The sequence below is a fragment of the Dryas octopetala genome, chromosome 1 (assembly GCF_963921425.1).
Source record: "Dryas octopetala chromosome 1, drDryOcto1.1, whole genome shotgun sequence".
NCBI lineage: Eukaryota > Viridiplantae > Streptophyta > Magnoliopsida > Rosales > Rosaceae > Dryas > Dryas octopetala.
The window spans coordinates 16,029,177-16,049,692 of record NC_141366.1 but is presented as its reverse complement, the minus strand read 5'-3'; the positions used below and the strand labels follow the sequence as shown (position 1 = coordinate 16,049,692).

At 33.8% G+C, this 20,516-nt stretch overlaps 2 protein-coding genes across 11 annotated transcripts; one reads left to right on the top strand and one right to left on the bottom strand.

The window, feature by feature from the left end:
• The first annotated feature begins 4,705 nt into the window (after positions 1–4,705).
• LOC147298489 (chaperone protein dnaJ 10-like) lies at positions 4,706–10,498 on the top strand. 10 transcript variants are annotated; one of them, XM_086228867.1, is made up of 8 exons: positions 4,706–5,238; positions 5,569–5,668; positions 5,741–5,841; positions 6,219–6,636; positions 7,239–7,298; positions 8,156–8,188; positions 8,668–8,773; positions 8,910–9,079. In XM_086228867.1, exons 4-7 carry the CDS (start codon positions 6,550–6,552, stop codon positions 8,743–8,745), a joined length of 258 nt encoding a protein of 85 aa, XP_086084993.1. In that variant the 5' UTR covers positions 4,706–5,238; positions 5,569–5,668; positions 5,741–5,841; positions 6,219–6,549; the 3' UTR covers positions 8,746–8,773; positions 8,910–9,079. The 10 variants fall into 10 exon arrangements, 5 of the variants coding, with proteins under 5 accessions (XP_086084993.1, XP_086084994.1, XP_086084992.1 ...); XM_086228868.1 differs by lacking the exon at positions 8,156–8,188 and having other exon boundaries at positions 4,709–5,238; XM_086228866.1 differs by lacking the exons at positions 8,668–8,773; positions 8,910–9,079 and adding an exon at positions 10,053–10,498 and having other exon boundaries at positions 4,713–5,238.
• Positions 10,499–12,519: 2,021 nt separating this feature from the next.
• LOC147298488 (uncharacterized) lies at positions 12,520–20,044 on the bottom strand. The gene is made up of 6 exons (XM_086228748.1): positions 19,448–20,044; positions 19,084–19,242; positions 17,666–17,773; positions 15,842–15,886; positions 13,729–14,327; positions 12,520–13,407 (listed from the first exon to the last, which is right to left on the bottom strand). The coding sequence occupies exons 1-6, from the start codon at positions 19,992–19,994 to the stop codon at positions 12,772–12,774; spliced, it is 2,094 nt and encodes a 697-aa protein (XP_086084874.1). The 5' UTR covers positions 19,995–20,044; the 3' UTR covers positions 12,520–12,771.
• Between the last annotated feature and the right edge of the window lie 472 nt (positions 20,045–20,516).

Below are 20,516 nucleotides of genomic sequence, written 5' to 3'. Positions count from 1 at the left end.
ATAAAGGTCTCATTGCAGTTATTTTAGTTGAAATTGTTATGTCGATCTCAATCTAAGATACATGAGATCAAGTCATACACAGTATTACCAGAATCCAACTTGTTCTTGACGCCTACACACATAGCCAAACACCAACCAAATAGCTATATATATACCTTGGTTGCCTGGAAGATCAAGTCTAGCATTCAATTAAGTTGGAGCACATAATAATGATCAATTCTAATTGCATGCAAATTATGAAAGTAAACTAGTTCTAAAGGAGATTGGGACTAAAGAAGAGTTAATATATGAAATTTTAGGGTTCTACATTTGGGCTGAATTTTTTTTTTTCTTAAAAGATAATGCGCTTATAAGTTTTTAAGTTGGGTTTGAAATCTTTTTTAATAAATTTAAGGTTTAGATTTAATAGAAAGGTTAAATAGTCCTTGTGTAAGTTTATGTGGACTTCTCATTCCTGCAATTGGACTTACCCTCTGATCAGTTCCCTCTTTTTGAATATATATCTCTGACGATTCTCTCAACTCCATCTCTATATCTTGATTAATTAGTTCTCTATTGGCTGTACGTACAGACCAGTACTCGATCGTGCCATGCATGTGCCATGTGGTTTTTTTTTTTTTTTTTGGCCAGGACCATGTGGTTTTATTTATAAGATTGTTGATGATAAATCAAATCGAATTCGAATATTTGATGCACAAAGTTGAATAGGCACAAAATAAATGAAGAGTGATGTTTCATGTTTGATGCGCACTTCGTAAATAATTCACGAATCTGTTCTGGGGAGAACCAAATTGTCTCAAACATGCAGGATCATCTGGGGACTATAGTTAGTGAGTATTGATCACTAGTGATGAAGATGGGGATTTAATTTTATTTTTTAAGTAGTACATGTTATTACCTTTTTTTTTTATAAGAGAAAAAGAAAAGATTATGGTCATGATGAATTTGAAACTGTTATATTTCGTCATGAATAATAGATTTTGAATAGCAGTTTCAAAATTTGGGACCTTTGTAAGGTAATTTCACTGAATATATAGCTCTTTTCTAAGAGGCGCTTTTTTATTTTTTTTTTATTTTTTTACCTTGGTGGGAAAACTTCTATTTTTTTAACTTTGTAATTTGTCACTTTTAGGATCAATACCCTTAAGTTCATAAAGCACTCAACAAAATCGATCTTAAAATTAACCAAAATATGTAGAAATCAAAAGGAAAAGAAAAACAGGTGTACTGCAACCCAAAGGCTTGAATAATGACAAGAATTTAGAGAGAGAGAGAGAGAGAGAGAGAGAGACTCTGCAAGATGCATGAAAAAGCAAAAGGAGATCCTCTATGAAAGAAACCTTTCAATGAATAAGCATCTTGAAAAGTTACATATTCTTTCCACAAGTAATTAATTGAACCAAAATACAAAACCTGACTTGAAACGTCCTAATCCCAATCAATAAGGAACTCTCTTATCCCATATCAGTTTAGCTACAGAGTCTATGGCGTAACTGGCGTTCATGGTTCTTATATTTTGTGATTTCGAATGAATTATACAAAAGAGAAAAAAAAAAAAAAAAAGAGGACAAATGACTGTTGAAAAAGAAAACAGAGTAAAATATCAAAGACCCAAATCGGAAGGTAAAATATTAAAATAGCAACCCACTTTTAACCACCAGGTACTTGGTTTCCTCCTCTGGAATAGGTGCTTGAGCGAGAACGATAAGATCACCATCCCTCAGTGGCATCGGCATCATCCACTCCAGCATCGCGCTCTCCGACCAAACTCCATCTCTATATTTTATTAATTAATTAATTTTCTCAATTGGCTTTGCAGACCAGTACTATATCCATCGAGCCATGCATGTAGTTTAATTTATAGGAATGCTGGTGGTAAAATCGTACATATACTTTGCTTAATTTCACAAAGTCGAACAAGCACAAAATATATTTATGATTTTTTTACACTTTAGGCTTTAGCTACCTGAATGTTAAAGCAAATTTTATTTTACCACTTAAAAAAAAATTGTATCAATTTACCATCTGAATTTAAAATTTATTACAATATGCGGCCTTCATCCAATTTTATTACTATTTCCGTTAAAATTAAGAGCATATTAGTTTTTTCAACTCAATTTTATATTTTAGAAAGAAAAAAAATTCAAGAACCCCACCCAACCCCAACTCTGCCTCCCACCCTCTACACAGCAACCCATCCCTTGACCACCCATTCCCCGACCCCACCAGCCCTCTCTCTCTCTCTCTCTTCCTTTCATTCTCTCTTTCTTTCTTTGTTAATCATTTTAACTTGTACGAATACAATATATTCCAAAGAGCAATTTTATGTTCAAGCCTTGATTTTTGTTCAATATATTGTTCAAACCAGCAACCTGTGATATACAAAATCCAATGGTCTTTCCTAGATCCAAAACATTAGGCTTGTGATTTGTGAGCAAATGCAATCCAACTGGGCAAAGAACAATTATCAATTTTTTCAAGGGAGACTCCGTTGAGCAAAATTCCTGAAAGAAAGATTGAAGGCAATAATTGACAAATAAGATATATGCCACATAAACCCAATTTCAGTGAAAGGGTAATAATTGACTTTATATGCCAAAAGATTGAAGGTAGCTGGTCTCCAATTTAGAGGCCGACCACCTTGCCGGCCTCTCCGTGTGCTCCCACTGTGTAGCAGAGAGAGAGAGTGAGAAAGAAAGAAAGAATGAGAGAATGAAATTAAAGGAAGAGAAAAAGAGGAAGGGCTGGTGGGGTAGGGGAATGGGTGGTCGGGGATGGGTTGCTGTGTGGAGGGAGGGAGGCAGAGTTGGAGTTGGGTGGGGTTTTTTGAATTTTTTTTTTAAAATATAAAATTGAGTTGAAAAGACTAATATACCCTTAATTTTAACGGAAATAGTAACATAATTGGATAGATACCGCACATTGCAATACATTTTAAATTCATGTGATAAATTGACACAAATTATTTTTTAGGTGGTAAAGTGAGATTGGCCATAAAGTTCAGATGGGTAAAGTATAAAAAATATAAATAAAATATTTGATATTTAAAGTTGGATATAAGAGAAAAGAATCATACTGTATTTGCCTTTGCTTATATAATTAATTCACGAATCTAGCTATAGTGATAAATATGCATAGGGCTTTAATTTGTTGAGAATTAATTTTGAAAATTCCATAATTATGTTTACTGTTATAGTTTCTAGAAAAAGGGCTGCTGAGTTTGTGATCTTTTGGTATTTCTAGAAGAGTTAGGTGGAAGTTGGAAGTTGGAAGTTTGGATTTTTTACATGTCTCTAGAAATAAGTAAGTTGGTTTAAATTGTACCTATGTATTAGCTGCAGTTGGAAGAAGCAAAAAAGAGAAAAACGTATTGCAGGGCCTTGCAGCCCAAAGAGGCTTCTGTGCAATCTTCTTTCATTAAGAGAATAAAATTCTGCAGTAAAATCAGTTTTCCTTTTCTCTTTACTTCTGCTCAACCCAACAGTGGTATCGATCAGAGCTTTCCTTTGGCTTCGAAGCTCTCCTTTCTCCTCTCTTGTTCTGTCATGGCCTCAGCTAGCTAGTAACTACAACCAAACTGCAGTGGTGAATATTATGATATATTACTGGAGCATTCAAATGAGGACAATGATTTATGAGAATATGTAGAAGATGGCTTCGATCGATGAACCCGAATCTCCAGCAGCTCTCTCTCTACCTGGTCAAACGCAAAGCAGAAGGCCAGCAGAGAGGGTCAGGTCATCAATGTTTGGTTCAAGGCAGCTATATGTCATGAAAGGAAAGTGGTTTGAGTAATGGGTACGTATCATAGGATAGTTACATGAGGTTCACTTAAATTAACATCATGATGGATCACTAGCTCGATTAACTAAATGAATGTTCCCCATTTGCATTCTTAACTTCCCTAACTCATGTATTACAACATTTATTAATTCTTTCAGACTATTCTCACGTAGGGGGTGTACTCAATCCAAACTTTTAATGAATTGTATTTTCAAGTGACAGACTTTCATAGACTTTCAGAATTATGATTGACTTTCATAGAGTTTTATTAAAAAGCTTTCATAGACATTAATAGATTTTCAACGACTTCTAATACTTTCAATAACTTCTAATAATTTCTTCTTCTTCCTCTACTTCATTATCTCTATACATGTTGGACTGAGAAATTATATCAACAGAACTACCTGAGGAAAAAAATAAAAAAGACAATAAACAAGACCTAGAAATGCTCACTGCTTTATTATTGTATGTTTCATGCCTAACCAAATTTGAGTCAACAGGCAGCTATATGAATTACTCCCAAACTAGATCATTTGATATTAATATTTTTTCCGCAAACACTATCAAGTACACATATTCATTCTACTTGCATTTTAAGAACATAAATCTCTAAAAAAACTATAAATTGTAAAGACCCACAATGTTTATGACTAACTCATTAGCTGACCAACAAACCTATAGCACAACCGCTTGCCAAATTGTCATTAGAATTATGAAGTTCCAGGGTGATGAAATGAAGTCAAAATTAAGAAACTAGATTTGCCCTTTGTTAGATGCAAATTATAAAATCTTATCTGCAATCACTACTACAATTGTATAAATAGACAACAGTCAATAAACAACGGTTCTTATTTTGTCCGTTATCTTAATTTAACACACAACGGATTTTAATAAACTGTTATATGAAGGTATCATATCCAATGCTATTTGGTCGGATGAATTTTCTTAAATTATTAAACACAATAGTTTTAAGTAAAACCGTTGTGTTGGACAAGTTACAGAAAAATAAAAAAATTTGCGGGTCTTTGTATTTGACAAAATACACGCCCGCGTTAATGAAAAAAACCATCGCGCCTTTAACCCCTCAGACAGAACACAGACCTCCTCCTCCTCGTGCCCTCAAACCCAGACTTGCTTCTTCCCAAAACCCAGACCTCCCGCACTCTCACTTTGCTCACTCTTTCTCTTTCTCTCTTCTGATTATGGCCATCACCCATCACCGTCCCTCACCACCATTGTGTCGCCCTTTCACCACCATGTACGCACTCGTCTTCTCATCACCGTCGCCATGGCTGCACACATCTTCTTATCATGTCGACTCTCAGTCGTTTATGCCTTCTGAAATCACTGGATTTATGCTATCCTCCAACCAAATCACACAAAGATATGGGAAAGCTTGAAACCCTAACCCTAATATGGACCATTGACTTCGCTGAGCTCACACTGGGCTTTCAGGTGCTTTTTCCCTCACTTTACTCTTTTGTTTTTCCTCTGTGCTAGGGTTCTCACATGAAGTTCTTGATTATTTCCTCTACGTTGCTGAATTTGTGTTTTGTTATCTTTTTTTTTTTTTCTTTTTTCTGTAATTTTTTTGTGGGTTTACTTTGGAGGGATTTGAGGTTAGATTCGTTTGTTTTTTGAGGTTGATTCCTTTCATGTCATCTCTTTTTAAAATTTTCTTGCTTGGTTTAATCTCATGAACTAGGATTTTTAATAGGAATTTTTGTTCTTAATTATTATTAATTTTGTTCATTAACTGTTTTCTGAGTTTTTTTTTTTAAACAGAATATGCATTTACTACCCTGGAACAGTCATGAAACCATCATATTACACAAAAACCATCAGCTGAATCCTTCGATTGCTGCATCAATACTTCTATATGAAGGTATGTCAGAAATTTTATGCTAACTTCTTGTAGCTGTTGTACTTATGCCCGTAAAATCCTTTCTATGTTCAGATTTGATTGAGTCTCGAATGCAGAACTTACTTACCAGAGCTTCATCTGTGATTCTTACAAATATAACCCTTGAGACATTGGATGATCTTGATGAAGTTGAGGTATGCTCATATCTTTTTTTTTTTTTTTTGTCTTTTTGTACCATTAATATGATATTTTAAGCTTTTTATATTTTTATGTATTTTCAATAATTTTTTTTTTTTTTTTTTTGTATACGACATAGCTATGTCATCCCAACTTTTTGCGCTTGCCTTTTGATTTAGCTGTATTTTTGTATATTGACTAAATTTTGTCCCATATCAACTTAGGGATAATGTACAATCTCTAATGTAGATTGTGCTAACTTGAGAAAATAAACCATTTTCTGCAATAATTTGAACAGTGGTATTGCAGTATCCTATGTTTCTGTTTGTGATCTATATGCTGTGCCTCTATCTGTAATTGGTTTTTGTAATTTTCCAAAACATAATTTCTGCAGATAAAATTTATGGACCTTTAGCTTCCCAAATATAAAAAGCTATATATTTCCGAATGCCTATCATAAGCGCCACTATGGGGACAGTTAAAAAAACTGTTGTGCTCCCGCAAAAAAGTGGTTTCGAGCATTTCTTTATTTCTGTGCAAACTGGAAAGGCAAGTGCAAAGTGCAAAGTGCAAAGTGCAAAGTGCAAAGACAGTCAGTCTGACCATCTCTCGCCCCCACTACTCTTTCTTTCTTTCTCTCTCTTTTTCTGAGCCTTAACTTTTCACATTCTGAGCTCTGTGAGAGTTAGTGAGTCCTTTGGCAATAAGCAACTTAGCAAGAAACAATGGTGAAAGAAACTGAGTACTATGATGTCCTCAGCGTCAGCCCCTCGGCTTCCGAAGAGGAAATTCGCAAGGCCTATTATCTCAAGGTTCATTATTTCATATATATTCCTCCATTTGTCTAAATTTGATCAGATTGAAGTTTGATATGCTGTACATTTCAATATTTCATAATAGTTTTGCATTTATTTTTTAACTTCTTTTTAACCCTTTTCTCAGTTAATTTTGGTGCATTGGTATGATTCATATACAAGAATGAATAAATGAATTTCAACCATTAATTCTAAATTTATAATAGATATATTTTGTTTAATGTTCTTACCTTTCTTATGACCTTAGAATGGAATTATTTGGTGGTAGATCCCGCTTGTATGATAATGGGCTGCCTTCTTTTTGTCTATTTTGAAACATTAAGGACTGAGTGAAATGGGAATCTGATCGAGCTTCAGAAGAATATGAATATTTTGATTTCTAAATTATTAAGAGACCTTAATCACTTTATTGATATTTGATTACTCATACTAACACATTTTTTAAAACTTACATGTCACTTATGGGTTTATGCTTTCTTTTGTTCAAATCTTGGTGAACTATTTAACTTTGTTTAATGAGCGTTTTTATGAACTGGGAATCTTTTTCTGTATTGAAAACTCAAGAATTTAATAGGGAGAAGCTATGTGTATTGGTACAGGCAAGGCAAGTTCATCCAGATAAAAATCCAAACGATCCTCAAGCGGCTGAAAGATTTCAGGCAAGTCCACTGCTTCTAATTCTTCTTGGTAACAGCCCTTTTATGAATCAAATGGAGGCTAAATAATTATTGGTTTCCACCCTTTTAATAGAATCGGAGCCATCTAATTTTTCTTTTTCTTAAGCAATAAAATCAACTCTGATTCATTGCAGCGTTGCTCTGTCATTTATTTGCTCTGAAAATGGGTTGCTGCATTTAAGTTTTTTTGTGAAGACACAGGCGCTATTATATTGTCTCATTAACGTGAGCCGTTTTATGTTGTATCACATATTTGTATGGTCTGTTACCCTTCTTTTTTTTTTTTCTTTTTTTTTTGTGGGTATAAAAATCTTAATATTTGCACGTACTAGGTGAAGCTTATCAAGTTTTGAGTGATCCAGTGCAAAGAGATGCATATGATCGAAATGGAAAGTATTGCATATCTAGGTAGAATACTCTTGTGCTCACACACACACACACACTATATTGTCCTATCACAGAATTGTCACTTGAGCTCTTTATTGTGTAAAGGAAATGAAAATGTTACAGTTGCTTATAAAATTATACTTGCTTACAATCTTTGCGTCTTGCCTTTACTCATCTACACATTCTTGACATAAATTATGGCTTCATTTGGTGTAGTTGCTTTCTGACATCAGACTGAATCAACTTAACTTTGTTAAATGTAAACAGTCCAGTCCATATATATACAAGAAAAAAAAATTCCATAGTTGTGATTGCACAATAATAGTTAAAACAATTTGTTGTTCACAGAACTTTCTCTACATTATTTGATGTTTGCTATGTGCAACACATTTTAAAATATTGTCATTTGTTATGTTGTTATGAAGTCTTAATTTGTTGTGATTGATTTGAAGTTACAAGATGCAAAGGACATACCTCTTGACAGGGTAAGGCATTCACTTGTGAGATTAACTTCAATTGATTCCCACTCATTAAACTTTTTTTGAGTGATTTTGTTGAGTGGATAATTATATTGGCTAGATGTATCTGTTTCAGATCATTTTATTATTGAGTTGGCTTTGCCTGCTCTGGATTTTCATGAACTGAATTACCTCCTATTGGATCATACTATTCTTATCATGCTTACGTGGTTGCAATTCATGTTCCATTTAGTTGTTGCTTTAGTTGTGGGTGGGGTGCTTAGCCACACACAAAATATCTACCTCATAAATTATGCATGATTACATTAAAGACCCATATGGTATCTGTTAGCTAGGGTGCTAAGTTGAGTTGTGAAACCTATAAAACCCCTTTGATGATGCATTTGACTTCAACTTGTAACTTTTCTTTTCTTTTCTTTAACTTACATTAAAGACCCATATGCATTTGACTTCAACTTGTAACTTTTCTTTTTGTATGATTTCAGGTTGCAGTGAAGGGAGCATCACTACAAAAAGTCATTCTTGAAATCGTAAAAGGAAAGTGGGAGCAGGAGAGGGACTAAGTTCTGCTTGCCACCATTGATGACTCTTGTAAGTATGTTCGAGATTTATTAATTATTGCTTAAACAAGCATGCATTTGTAAGTATGATTGTGCATGTAAAAGAGTATTATATGCCAAATTAGATATGGTAATTAAACTTTGTATATGGATGCTTGGGGTGGGAGCTGTGGAGAGATGTGTTGAGGGCAACGCTGGAGCATGGGCTGGCACCCAAGTCGTGGACTGACTACTTGTACTTGTCAGTGGGTGGAACTCTTTCCAACGCTGGAATGAGTGGCCAAGCTTTCAACCATGGACCTCAGATTAGTAATGTTCATGAGCTTGACGTTGTTACAGGTAATTCATTCACACTTTCTTATATATATAACTATTCTATAGATCATTTTTTTGTAAGCTAGGTTTTCAATTCAGTATTTTATATCAACCATTGAGATCGAAGAAAATGATGATTTTAGTAGATATATTGTGGTGTATTTGTTGTTTGATCATTAAACTAATTAATCTTTGTCTGTATGAACGTCCAAATAGAAAGGCAGTTAATGTGATATTCCTTTGTGGACTGTAGCATATTAATTAATGTATGCCGGCCTTCACATGGGCTCTTTTTTGTTAAATGATACAACAATATGATTAATTGTCATCAATCACATTAGTAAGTTGTTGTGGGTTGCTGCCAAATAAACATTTTGATTAATGCATGGTGATTGGTGGTTGTGGGTATGTATGTTCAAATTCAATCTTTGGCAGTATCATGATATCAATATTGCATTAATGACCTTAATTCTTGGATTAATTGCAGGAAAGGGTGAGCTCATGACATGTTCAAAAGAGTGAAACTCAGAGTTGTTCCACGCTGTTCTTGGTGGGCTAGGGCAATTTGGAATCATCACTAGGGCTAGAATTGCTCTTGAACCAGCACCCCAAAGGGTATCTCTCTCTAGCTCTTCTCACTCTCTATGTAAACAAAAGATAGGCATGCCACCTTGATAGTCCCAGGAACCTCAACTGCTTTCAATTAACCGAACAAAGATGGGAAATGGGTCTTAGAAATAGATGAATTTTAAATTGAGACCATAGATTAACAAATGCCCCTTACCCCCAAAAAAAAAAAACAGTATGAACAAATGAAATGCAAGCAGGGATAGTGACATGCCATCACAAATATAGAGGGCCAGGGAGGTTGGGACATTGAGATTTAGAACTAATCCTCTTCTTTCTATTTGTGGTGTTACATCATTATCTTTGTTACATAAAATTTTTGGTTGAATTTTATTTTTAATTAGTACTCCATGTTTGCCTTGTTTCAGTGGGAACGAAGGCAAGACAACACTTATACCCAAGAAGATATCGATGAAGTCCGGGCTGAATGGGCAAACTTCGTGGGCCAGTTTATGTAGACATTTCTGGTTGGATTTTTGCATGACACCTTTTTTACGTAGGCCATATGTTTAGCTAGACTAGCTTTGGGTATATATGATATATTGATTACTTTGCTAGATTAGCTTGGGATGATTGATAGGCTAGCTGCTGGATAATATTTTGATATATATATGGCAGCAATTAGGTTGATTCATTAGATTGATGCCTAGTTTTTTGGAAAGGTATATATGGAGGGTTTTTGTTTATGGCATATATGGCTGGTTTTGTGAATGAAATTGGGTTAAGGGAGCAAGGTACATATATACAATTACTACCTTTAAATATCTTATATTATTTGGTTATATTAGAAATTCCAATCCTTTATTATTGTGAATTGGTATTTTGTAAATGTATAATTTATTAGGAATGTTAATTATGAAGGGAATCAATTAATGGTTGTACCAAAACAACCTATCTCATCAATCAGATTCTGCATTGTTTGTTCATAATTGCATTGTGGTCAAAGACAATTGGGAGTTTCTAAAAACAGATGTAAACAGGCACATTATACAACAGTTTTTCGATAAAAAGCGTGGTCTGTGCCCTTGACTTACAATGGTTCAATATCATAAACCATTGTCTAATTCTTAAGCATACCACACAAATCTTAAGAAGCCATTGTGCTAAGTACCTTCATACAATAGTTTCTAATCCAAAAATCGATGTACCAAATAAGTATATACAACGGTTATGTGGTTAATATTTAATTTTCTTAATGCATGAATACAACGGTTTCATATAAAACACCGTAGTTTGAAAAACCTATAGACATGGCAATACACATATTATTCAATAGATTAGACAACGGTTTTTAACAATAATCCGTTGTTTTAATGGCTATTTCACCTCGTGTTTCTACCTAAAATAGTTGTAAAACCAATTCTTTACTTAACATAACCGTTGTTTAACATATATATACACATCGGTTTTTAAATATAAACCGATGTTTAAATTGGCACTCAACAACGGTATCTTCCAAATCATTGATTTTAAAGGTTGTATATACAACGGTGGTACATCTATAACCGTTGTGTAGGTGCACCAGGACAACGGATTTTGTCCGTTGTCTATTGGGGGTATGAATAGACAACACTCGATTAGACGACGGTAAATTATAAACTTAGACAACGGTGAAAATCCGTTGTCTGATTGCTATTTTGTAGTAGTGAATTATTTAAGAGCATAGCTTTTAAACAATAAATTAATAAGACGTAGGATATTTGCTAAACAAACATGTGAGGAACATGTTAATAAACTATTTTAAACTATTTTTGTTGAGAGCGTATATATGAATCAGGTAATACATTTGAACCACACTGCAAGAAATGGTACTGTGATGGTTATGAAGAAAGCAGTGACCCCAAAGAATTAAGATGCCAAATTGGTGGAGCATTGAAGTACTATTTCGGGACTTAAAAAATCTCATTAATTGATCTGAAAAACGAAAGCTTCTTTTGCGAAGAGAAATATATATGGCTGAGGCTGTTGTTTCCTTTGTGGTCCAAAGCCTCAAAGGTTTCATCATTCAGGAGGCAAAATTAGTGTATGGAGTTGGCGGTTATCAAGTTTAGCCTTGTAAAAATGGAGTGAAACTGGATATATAAGGAGGTTTGGTATTTATACCTCAATGTCAAAAGTCTTTCAAAACTAGTGGGGGTAATGGAAGAGAAATAAGGAGGTTTGGAATTTATAACTCAATGCCAAAAGTCTTTCAAATTTTATTAACTTGAAAAATCTATGAAAGTCATTGACATTATTTTGAGTATCATATGACTTTTTTAGACTTTTAAAATGTCTTCATTGAGTACTACCTAAATTTCATAGAATTTTAAAAAGTCTAAGAAAGTCTTGATTGAATACTCTCTGACTTTTTAATTTAACAAAAGTTATTAAAAGTATGGATTCTAAATCTTTCAGATATATAAACCAATGCCTGTTAATTAATTTAATAAATTTTATGCCAAGAAAACATCATCACTACTCCCACATAAAGCTGCTCTCTCCTTAAGCCAATTTGAGAAAAGAGTTGAACATGAAATGAGAGGGAAAAGCAAGAAGAGGAATTAAGAACACTTAGCGATGTTTGCTTATGGTCCACTTGTTTTTCATCAAATTGGCTTAAAGAGAGAGAGGCCTTTAATTTGTGTGAGAGTTAAGTCATCGCGATGTTTGCTTCAAGCTAGGCAGCTATATGTCATTTTTTTACAGAAAATTCATTGAATCAAGGTATCGGCAAAAGCTCATACACTCCATTTTACAGTATTTTCACGCATTATAGTTTACTGTACGTAAGAGATAAAATTTCTATATACGTACATATATATATATATATATCCATACCAGTTGGTCCACAAATTTAAATAAATCAAATACATAATTACAAATCAAATACCGTACGTATCTTTATCACCATACAATTTATTATTACAAGCCTGTTTACTCTTAATATATTCTGCAAAATTTCGAAAGAAAACATTTATGTAATAAATAATTTATTGGAAAACAAGAAAGAACCCAGCTGAGAGCTATCGGTTCATGCTTGCTTTCTGAGCATTAAGTTACTTTTAGCTCACTCACAATTCAAGATGCAATCTTATATATTGAGCTTCAGTCATACTTGTCCCGGGAGCAACGGAGCAAAGTCTTCCTAATTATTTTTTTATATATTAATTTCACACATTCAAGGAATGCATGATACAAAGGAAACTGCAGTAGTCCAAACACAGTAACTGGGAGAAGAGCAATAGTGTAAACCAGAGACCTAGTCCATTTCTTTTGGAGATCATGAATCAACAGAAAGATGGTAGCACTGAAGGCGAGCATGGTGGTTATCATGGACAAGAATAGGAGGACGAATCCAAATTTTAGCTTGCGCGGGAGCGAGTGACGAAAATATGGATACTCAAGGGGAGATGTCAGAATAGAGAGGAACATTACCACAGAAGCCAATGAGCTGCAAAGCGAGACAATGTCCATGATGGTGAAGATCCAGAAGAAGGGAGAATCTCGGAAAATAGGAAGGCCATTATTTGGGTCGTTACCCCCAGGAACCTGGAATGCAGCTGCAAAGACGAGTGTGGACACTAGGACCCCCACGACTGTGCATGCCTGAGCAGTGTCTTTCATCCAGTCTTGTGCTGACTTCAGAAGGCCTTTGTGTTTTTCATTGAATAGCTCCACTGCAGTCTCATTCTTCTTGTTGTGGTGCAAGATATAAAGAGATGGCATTATCTTTTGCACACGCTGCAGGATACATGCACATACATCAATGGGGCTTTTAGATTGAAGGGCGTACAAAATGTTTTCTTAAACCAACCTCTTATTGATTTACTAATCCTAATATAACTCCAATTCGATTTTTAATTCGCATGGCAGGCCATGGTTAACTAGAAGATGTCACTAGAGAACGTAATATTTACTTCATATGCCATTTAAATATTATTAATCTTTTGATCGAAGGTCCTTTTCAGTCTAAAAACCTATAAATTAATAAACATTAATATATATTATCCTAATTATATATATATATATATATATATATGCAGATCTAGATCAGTGGCTGACCTCTACCCAGTGCAACTCATCTTGCAATTGCATGGCAGGACCGTTTATACGCTGATCTGCGGTACTGTAATATCCACTATCAGAAGTTTGGTGCAATATGGTGTTTCCTTCATTGTCGATCCTTGAAGCCAACCTTGACATAATTGATTTTCTGCTTTTGAGAAGCTTAAAGATGACATACTGACGGTGCCTAATGGCCAAATGCAAAATGTTAAGTCCCTTATCATTGACGTGCTCAACAGCCTGAGGATGCACCTCAAGTATCTTTTTCACAATGGGAACTGCTCCTGTGGTGGTTGCTATAAGCAATGGGGTGTACCGCTTAGCTTTGGCTACATTGATTTTTTTATTTACCTCTTCTGTCAGATTCGCTTGTGTGGCCCCGGCGGCCTTTCCTTGTTCTCCTTCAGATTTGTCATGAGGCCCCTGATCTTGATCTTGACTATCATGAACTTCCACTGGCCCCAGATAAATCGTTGTGTCTTTTTCTTCCCAACTTCTCCTCCAAGAATAGTCTTTCTTGACGAGTGAGTGGGTGAGCTTCTCTAGTGATTTTTGCTTTTTCTTTTCCAACCAGATCATATGGATTGTTGGCCACCCTATTCATGGTCAAGAGAATTAATTTAAGGGCAGTAACGGCGTGCATATATATATATATATATATATTTACAGGCTCCTCCTATTAAGGTATATCTCAACTTATTTATGTTGATGTATAACCTTGTTGGGGCCCACACAAGTCGTTTTGTGTCAATCCGAACCGTTTGCAAGGATCATCTTCATTGATAAATCATCTTTGCAAAAAATTAGTCAAATCGGAAATTATTTGCATATCTAACTTTGATAAAACAAATGAACGATTTCATTGAAAATATTTGGTTCGTCCATTTATTTGATCAAAGTTAGATAGGCAAATGATTTCCTATTTGACTATTTTTTGCAAAGATGATCTATATATCTATATAAAACAATTAATTTCTACGCGCATAGTCCATTCTAGCTTTAATTAGACGCGCATATTTTATAGTTTTTTTTTTAATCTTTTGATCTTACTATTGTCATAATTTAATATTTTATGATATAAATCATCAATTAAGACCATTTTTTAGTTTTAACTCATGTGGTTTTGAGCTCCAATTTCTCGATTAAATTTTATTTTTTCACTCTTAAGTTTTGGATGCTCAAAATTTATTTATTTATTTATTTTTTAGATTTAGGGGAGGGGGAATCGAACATAGGTGAAGAGGGGCAAACTCTACGACTCTTCCAACTGGACTGCTCACCAATTACGCTCAAAATTTATTTAATAATAGAATCACTTCGAAATACATTTGTATTCAATAAATATTTAAAAATTGAAAGAACACTTTAATAAATAAAAAAGTACAACCAATCATCTGAATATAAGATAATTTAAATTAAAACTTTTTTGGCCAATTGAAATCAAAGAGCCTTTTCCCATTGAGTCAAAGCTTATTTAAAGATGATTGAGATTATTGTTAAAGCTAATTATTTAGCTTTCAACTATACATATCTTTTTGGGTAAAGTCACTTTTGGTCCCTATATTTTAGGGTAAGTCGTATTTTGGTCCCGTCATTTCAATTTGCACGTTTGTAGGATCATGTTTTCATTAGTGTCGCAAGCAGGTCCAATCTGTCAAAATCGAGATGAAAAATGCCGACGTGACACCACCTAATTGGCTCTGAGTACACGATTTTAACGAATGAGACTTGATTGTGATATTAATGGAAATATGATCCTTAAAAAATTCAAATTGAAATTAAGGAGACCAAAGTGCAACTCATCCATAGTACAAGGACCAAAAACGTCTTTTGGCCTATCTTTTTCATTTTAATTTTACTTTATATGAGAAACTTATGATAATTAAGTAAAATTGTTTGTAACCTTAATTCAGTCATACTGTTAAACTTGATGCTAAAAATAAGTAACACAATATTTACAGTAAAAAAATGATGTTTCGGTCCATAATAGAAAAAATTTATTATCATGAAAAAAAAAAGAAGAAGTTTATAAGCCCAACAAAAAATGTCTCTTGCACGCATCTTGACAGATGAAATTAAACTAATTAAAGGCCAGAAATTAAATAATAACCTTTTGCGAGGAAGTTCCATATAGAAAAGTACGCCATTCGAAAAACTGCAATTTAATTTATGCATGCAACCCAATCAGGAACAGTACTTCAATTCGATCTTATATTTCAAAAATTAAAATTATGAACATATATATATATATATAGAGATTTTTTTCTATTGATGGATTCTTCATTAAGAGTAAATAAGGAATGCTTGGAAAAAAAAGGTAAATAAAGAATCTCTTGTGGGGTCACTTCACATTGTATTTTGATGATCGGAACCATCTACATTTTAGGTCTCCATCAAAGGATCATTCTTGCAAAAATTTAGCTAAATCAAAACCATTAAGACATGTAATTGTGATTGAATAAATAGACGAATATAGTGATTCCGTAAATACTTGAAATGATGTCCCTTTAATCAAATGGTTAAATTATTTTTTATTTGTCTAATTTTTTGAAAGAATGATTTTTGTATAGAGACTTAGAAAATAAACGGCTTCGATCATCGAATTATGATGCTGAGTAATCAAATCTCACAAGCCATATTTCATTATGTTTAAGATGATGTAAACTTCAACTGAAGGGACATATATATATATATATACATGCTCTTTCTATTGAGGTATACCTCAACTTATTTATGTTGAGGTATGACCTTGTTGGGGCCTACATGAGTCGTTTTGTGTTGATCCGAACTGTTCGCAAAATCATCTTCATTGATAGATCATCCTTGCAAAAAATTTGTCAAATGAGAAATCATTTGCCTATCTAACTTTAATAAAACAAATGAACGGTTTCATCGAAAATATTTGGTTCGTCCATTTATTTGATCAAAATTAGATAGACAAATAATTTCTGATTTGGCTAATTTTTTGCAAGGATGATCTATCAATGGAGATGTAAAAATTGAACGATTCGGATCGACACAAAACGACTCATGTGGGCCCCAATAAGGTATACCTCAACATAGAGTTGGGACCCACACGAGTCGTTTTGTGTCGATCCAAACCGTTCAATTTTTACATCTTTATTGATAGATTATCCTTGCAAAAAATCAGCCAAATAGGAAATCATTTGCCTATCTAACTTTGATCAAATAAATGGACGAGCCAAATATTTTCGATGAAACCGTCCATTTGTTTTATCAAAGTTAGATAGGCAAATGATTTCCGATTTGACTAATTTTTTGCAAGGATGATCTATCAATGAAGATGATCCTTGCGAACGGTTCGAATCAACACAAAACGACTCGTGTGGGTCCCAACAAGGTCATACCTTAACATAAATAAATTAAGGTATACCTCAATAGAAGGAGCCTGTATATATATATATATATATACAGTAACGATCACTCGCTCACCATAAAGCCGGAAATTCTCCGTTCACCTAACCATCCAGCAATGAATTTCAATGATTGGAACCGTCCATATTTTTGGGCATCATTGAAAGATCACCCTTGCAAAAAATCAGCCAAATCGGAAACTGTTTAGTCAGTGTATTACTGTCAATATCATTTCAACCTTATCTGACGAATTGTATTTTTCTGCAAAGTTTAGAGAACCAAACAATTATTGATTTGGCTGATTTTTTACAAGGGCGACCCTTAAGGATGGACCTAAAAAATGGACGGTCCCGATCATTAAATTCTCCGCTCTGTGGTGAGCGGGTGGTTAGATGAGCGGGGAATTCCCCGCTATATGGTGAGCGAGTGATCATATATATATATATATATATCAATATATGAATGAGCATGTGTTCGATATGAAGAATTAAAACATTTTAGCATTTGATTTGTATCATAATTATTTAAAATCAATTTAGAATTTTACAAATTGAATTACCCGAAAGCTTCTTCGAACGGAATGATTGGCGGGAATGATTTCCACCCAAGCTGCTCTCTACATCGTCCTTTTGATTTGGTGGGACAAGATCATCTTCTACAGGAAGGCCTGCATAATATATAATATATAATGCATATTCGGGTTAGTGCGTCTGCAACATTAGGAAATTAATTCATCACAACATATATATATATATATATATGAGTTAATTACACTTTGCACTACTTAAGTATATGTCGTTTTTCACTTTAGTACTTAATGTTCAAAACGTTTTAATGTAGAATCTAAAATTTATGAAAATTGCAAAGTGTCTATTCTGTTAACTTTTATGTTAATTTTGACAACATATAACATGTGTGAGATTCATTAATTTACACTGATGTGGACAGTAAATTTCTGTCATGTGGACAAATAAAATAAACAAAATAAACAAAAAAGAAATTAGAAAAAGGCAACTAAATTATTATATATTAAAAAAATTAAAAGATACCATTAAAACTAAATATAAAAAATTGCCTTCTTCATCCATTCCAGCCTCTCTCTCCTCCCTCATCTCTTTCGTTCCTAGTTTTTTGTTTTTTCAATTTTTAATTGATTGTTAGTTTTTTATCCGATTAAATTTTAGCTCGCTTTTTTAATTTTTAATTTTTTTTTTCACGTGGCGTAAATCTACTATCCACATCAATGTAAATGAATCTCACATATGCTATTTGCAGTCAAAATTAACAGAAAAATTAATTGAAGGGGCACATTACAATTTTCATAAACTTAAGGTTTCACATTGAAACGTTTTGAAATCGGATACTAAAGTGAAAAATGACCTATATTTAAGGGGTGTAAAGTGTAATTGACCCTATATATATATATATATATACCAATTAGTTTAATGGTCTTTCTCTTCATGTTATTTAGAGATATTTTAAGTTTGAATATAAAAGAGAACGTTTATATATATATATATACATATACATATAGAAAGAGAGAGAGAGAAGAGTGAGCTTTTAATAAGAGATCCTTTAAATAAGTTTGTTTAAAGATCTCTTATGAGGCCTACTCTACATTGTAGTTCAATAATATCAAAACTCTATTTTTTAAGTCTGATCATTGCTACAAATATATATATATATATATAAATCAAAGACCAGTTAACCATTATATTAAATAATTATAATTTCAATATTTATCAAAATAACTATATTTGCCTACTTATTTTGTTACGGTTAAACTTGTTAATGATTTCTAATTCGTCTAATTTTTTTTGTATGGATGATTTTTAAATAGAGACTTAAAAGTTAACGACTCCGATTATCAAACTACAACTCTACAATGAGGAGTAGACCACACAAGAGATCTTTGAAATAAACTTGTTTTAAAAATTGTCATAATTGAAGTTGTCTTAGCGATAGAGCAAGTCGTACAGTAATAAATGAGCATCTTGATCCATTTGCTGTTGTTGTGGGTAAATCTTGGTTTGAAGGACAATGGCATTTGGGCTAGCAATTGAAGGCATGTTAATCCTTTATCTTCCCTTTTTCTGCCAAGATGCTGGAATTCCGTCTGTAACCAAAGAGCAGTGTCTGCATGCATTAAAAATCCAAAGGATGAGGGAATCAAATTAAAATAAAAAGCTAGACAATTAAAATATGAGAGTGTACGTTATTCTTTCTTAAAGAAGAAAAGCTAGACAGAAAAAAGAAAAAAAAAAAAAAAAAAAAAAAAAAAAAAATCCAACATATATTTGCATATACGTCAAGGGTACGAATTTGATGAGAGATGAGATACCAAAATGTTGGGAAACGACGGCTATATGAAGAATGGACATATCATCAACTTGTCTGTGGAAGTGCTTCTCTAAATCGACTCTCTTGGCAAAAAACTTGACCAAGTTTGTGTGACCAAAAGCAGCAGCTCGGTAGACTGGGGTTTCTCCCAACTGGTTGGGCTTGTCTAGTAGACGTCCACCGCACTCAGGCATGTCCAACAAGAGTTGTGCTGCTTCCAGATTTCCAGTCGTAGCCACCGCGTGAAGAACGTTGTTTCCATGGCAATTATACGACATCAAAGCATCACACTTGGCTTGATCAGTGGGTAACAGATCGATCAATCTCTCGAGCACGTCTTTGCCTCGCTGGATCCTTGAGGCTGCAACGTGTAATACAGTGTCTTTGTCCAGTGTCAATGCGTCCAGTAACTGGTTCCTGTTGTCCATGCAGTGTCGTATCACGTTTTCCCAGTCGTTTTTCATGGCCCAGTCATAGGGCTTCTCCATTCCTTCAAATGGACTTTCGTCCCTCCCTCTCTGCTGCATTTTAACCTCTATCTCTTCCATCTCTAGATTTTCTACGGATCTTACTTAGGTAAGTGATTGCGCCATCAAGTTTTGGCCATGGCTTTCATATATAGGCGAGCTAGCTAGCTAGCTACCTCTGCCAGCTCGCAATCACGATCACGATCACGATTATGTAGTACCTTCTATAGGTATATATTTTGTAAAATCGCTCGCATATATACTATGCTTATCAACTTAATTGTTAACAAAGTTGAAAATTAAAGCATAAATAAAATTCAAGTTACTTTGTGTTTCATGTTTGCTCCCTACTTTAATTAATAGTATCTGCCTTTGCTTATTTAATTAAAAAAGTTCACAGAATGTAAATTCTGTGTGCAGCACATGTCGTCTCATGAATTATGTTGTGACTAAGTGAATATATGTGATGTTTTAATTAATAAACATTTAATTTCACTGTATCGTTGGGCTTCGTAACTTTTGTGGTTCAAATTGCATTTATCCTTTTTATACAAAGTGATCGTGCTATGCCATGCATGTAGTTTAATTTATAGAAAAGTTAGT

Coding starts and splice junctions, on each gene's coding strand:
- LOC147298489 (XM_086228864.1), top strand. CDS start 5,095: ATGTCGACTCTCAGTCGTTTATGCCTTCTGAAATCACTGGATTTATGC. Junction 5,669..7,213: donor ATCAATACTTCTATATGAAG/GTATGTCAGAAA, acceptor AGAATTTAATAG/GGAGAAGCTATGTGTATTGG. Junction 7,299..10,052: donor AAGCGGCTGAAAGATTTCAG/GCAAGTCCACTG, acceptor GCCTTGTTTCAG/TGGGAACGAAGGCAAGACAA.
- LOC147298488 (XM_086228748.1), bottom strand. CDS start 19,994: ATGGAAGAGATAGAGGTTAAAATGCAGCAGAGAGGGAGGGACGAAAGT. Junction 19,243..19,447: donor CGTCGTTTCCCAACATTTTG/GTATCTCATCTC, acceptor TAATGCATGCAG/ACACTGCTCTTTGGTTACAG. Junction 13,408..13,728: donor ATGAGTTGCACTGGGTAGAG/GTCAGCCACTGA, acceptor TGTATCCTGCAG/CGTGTGCAAAAGATAATGCC.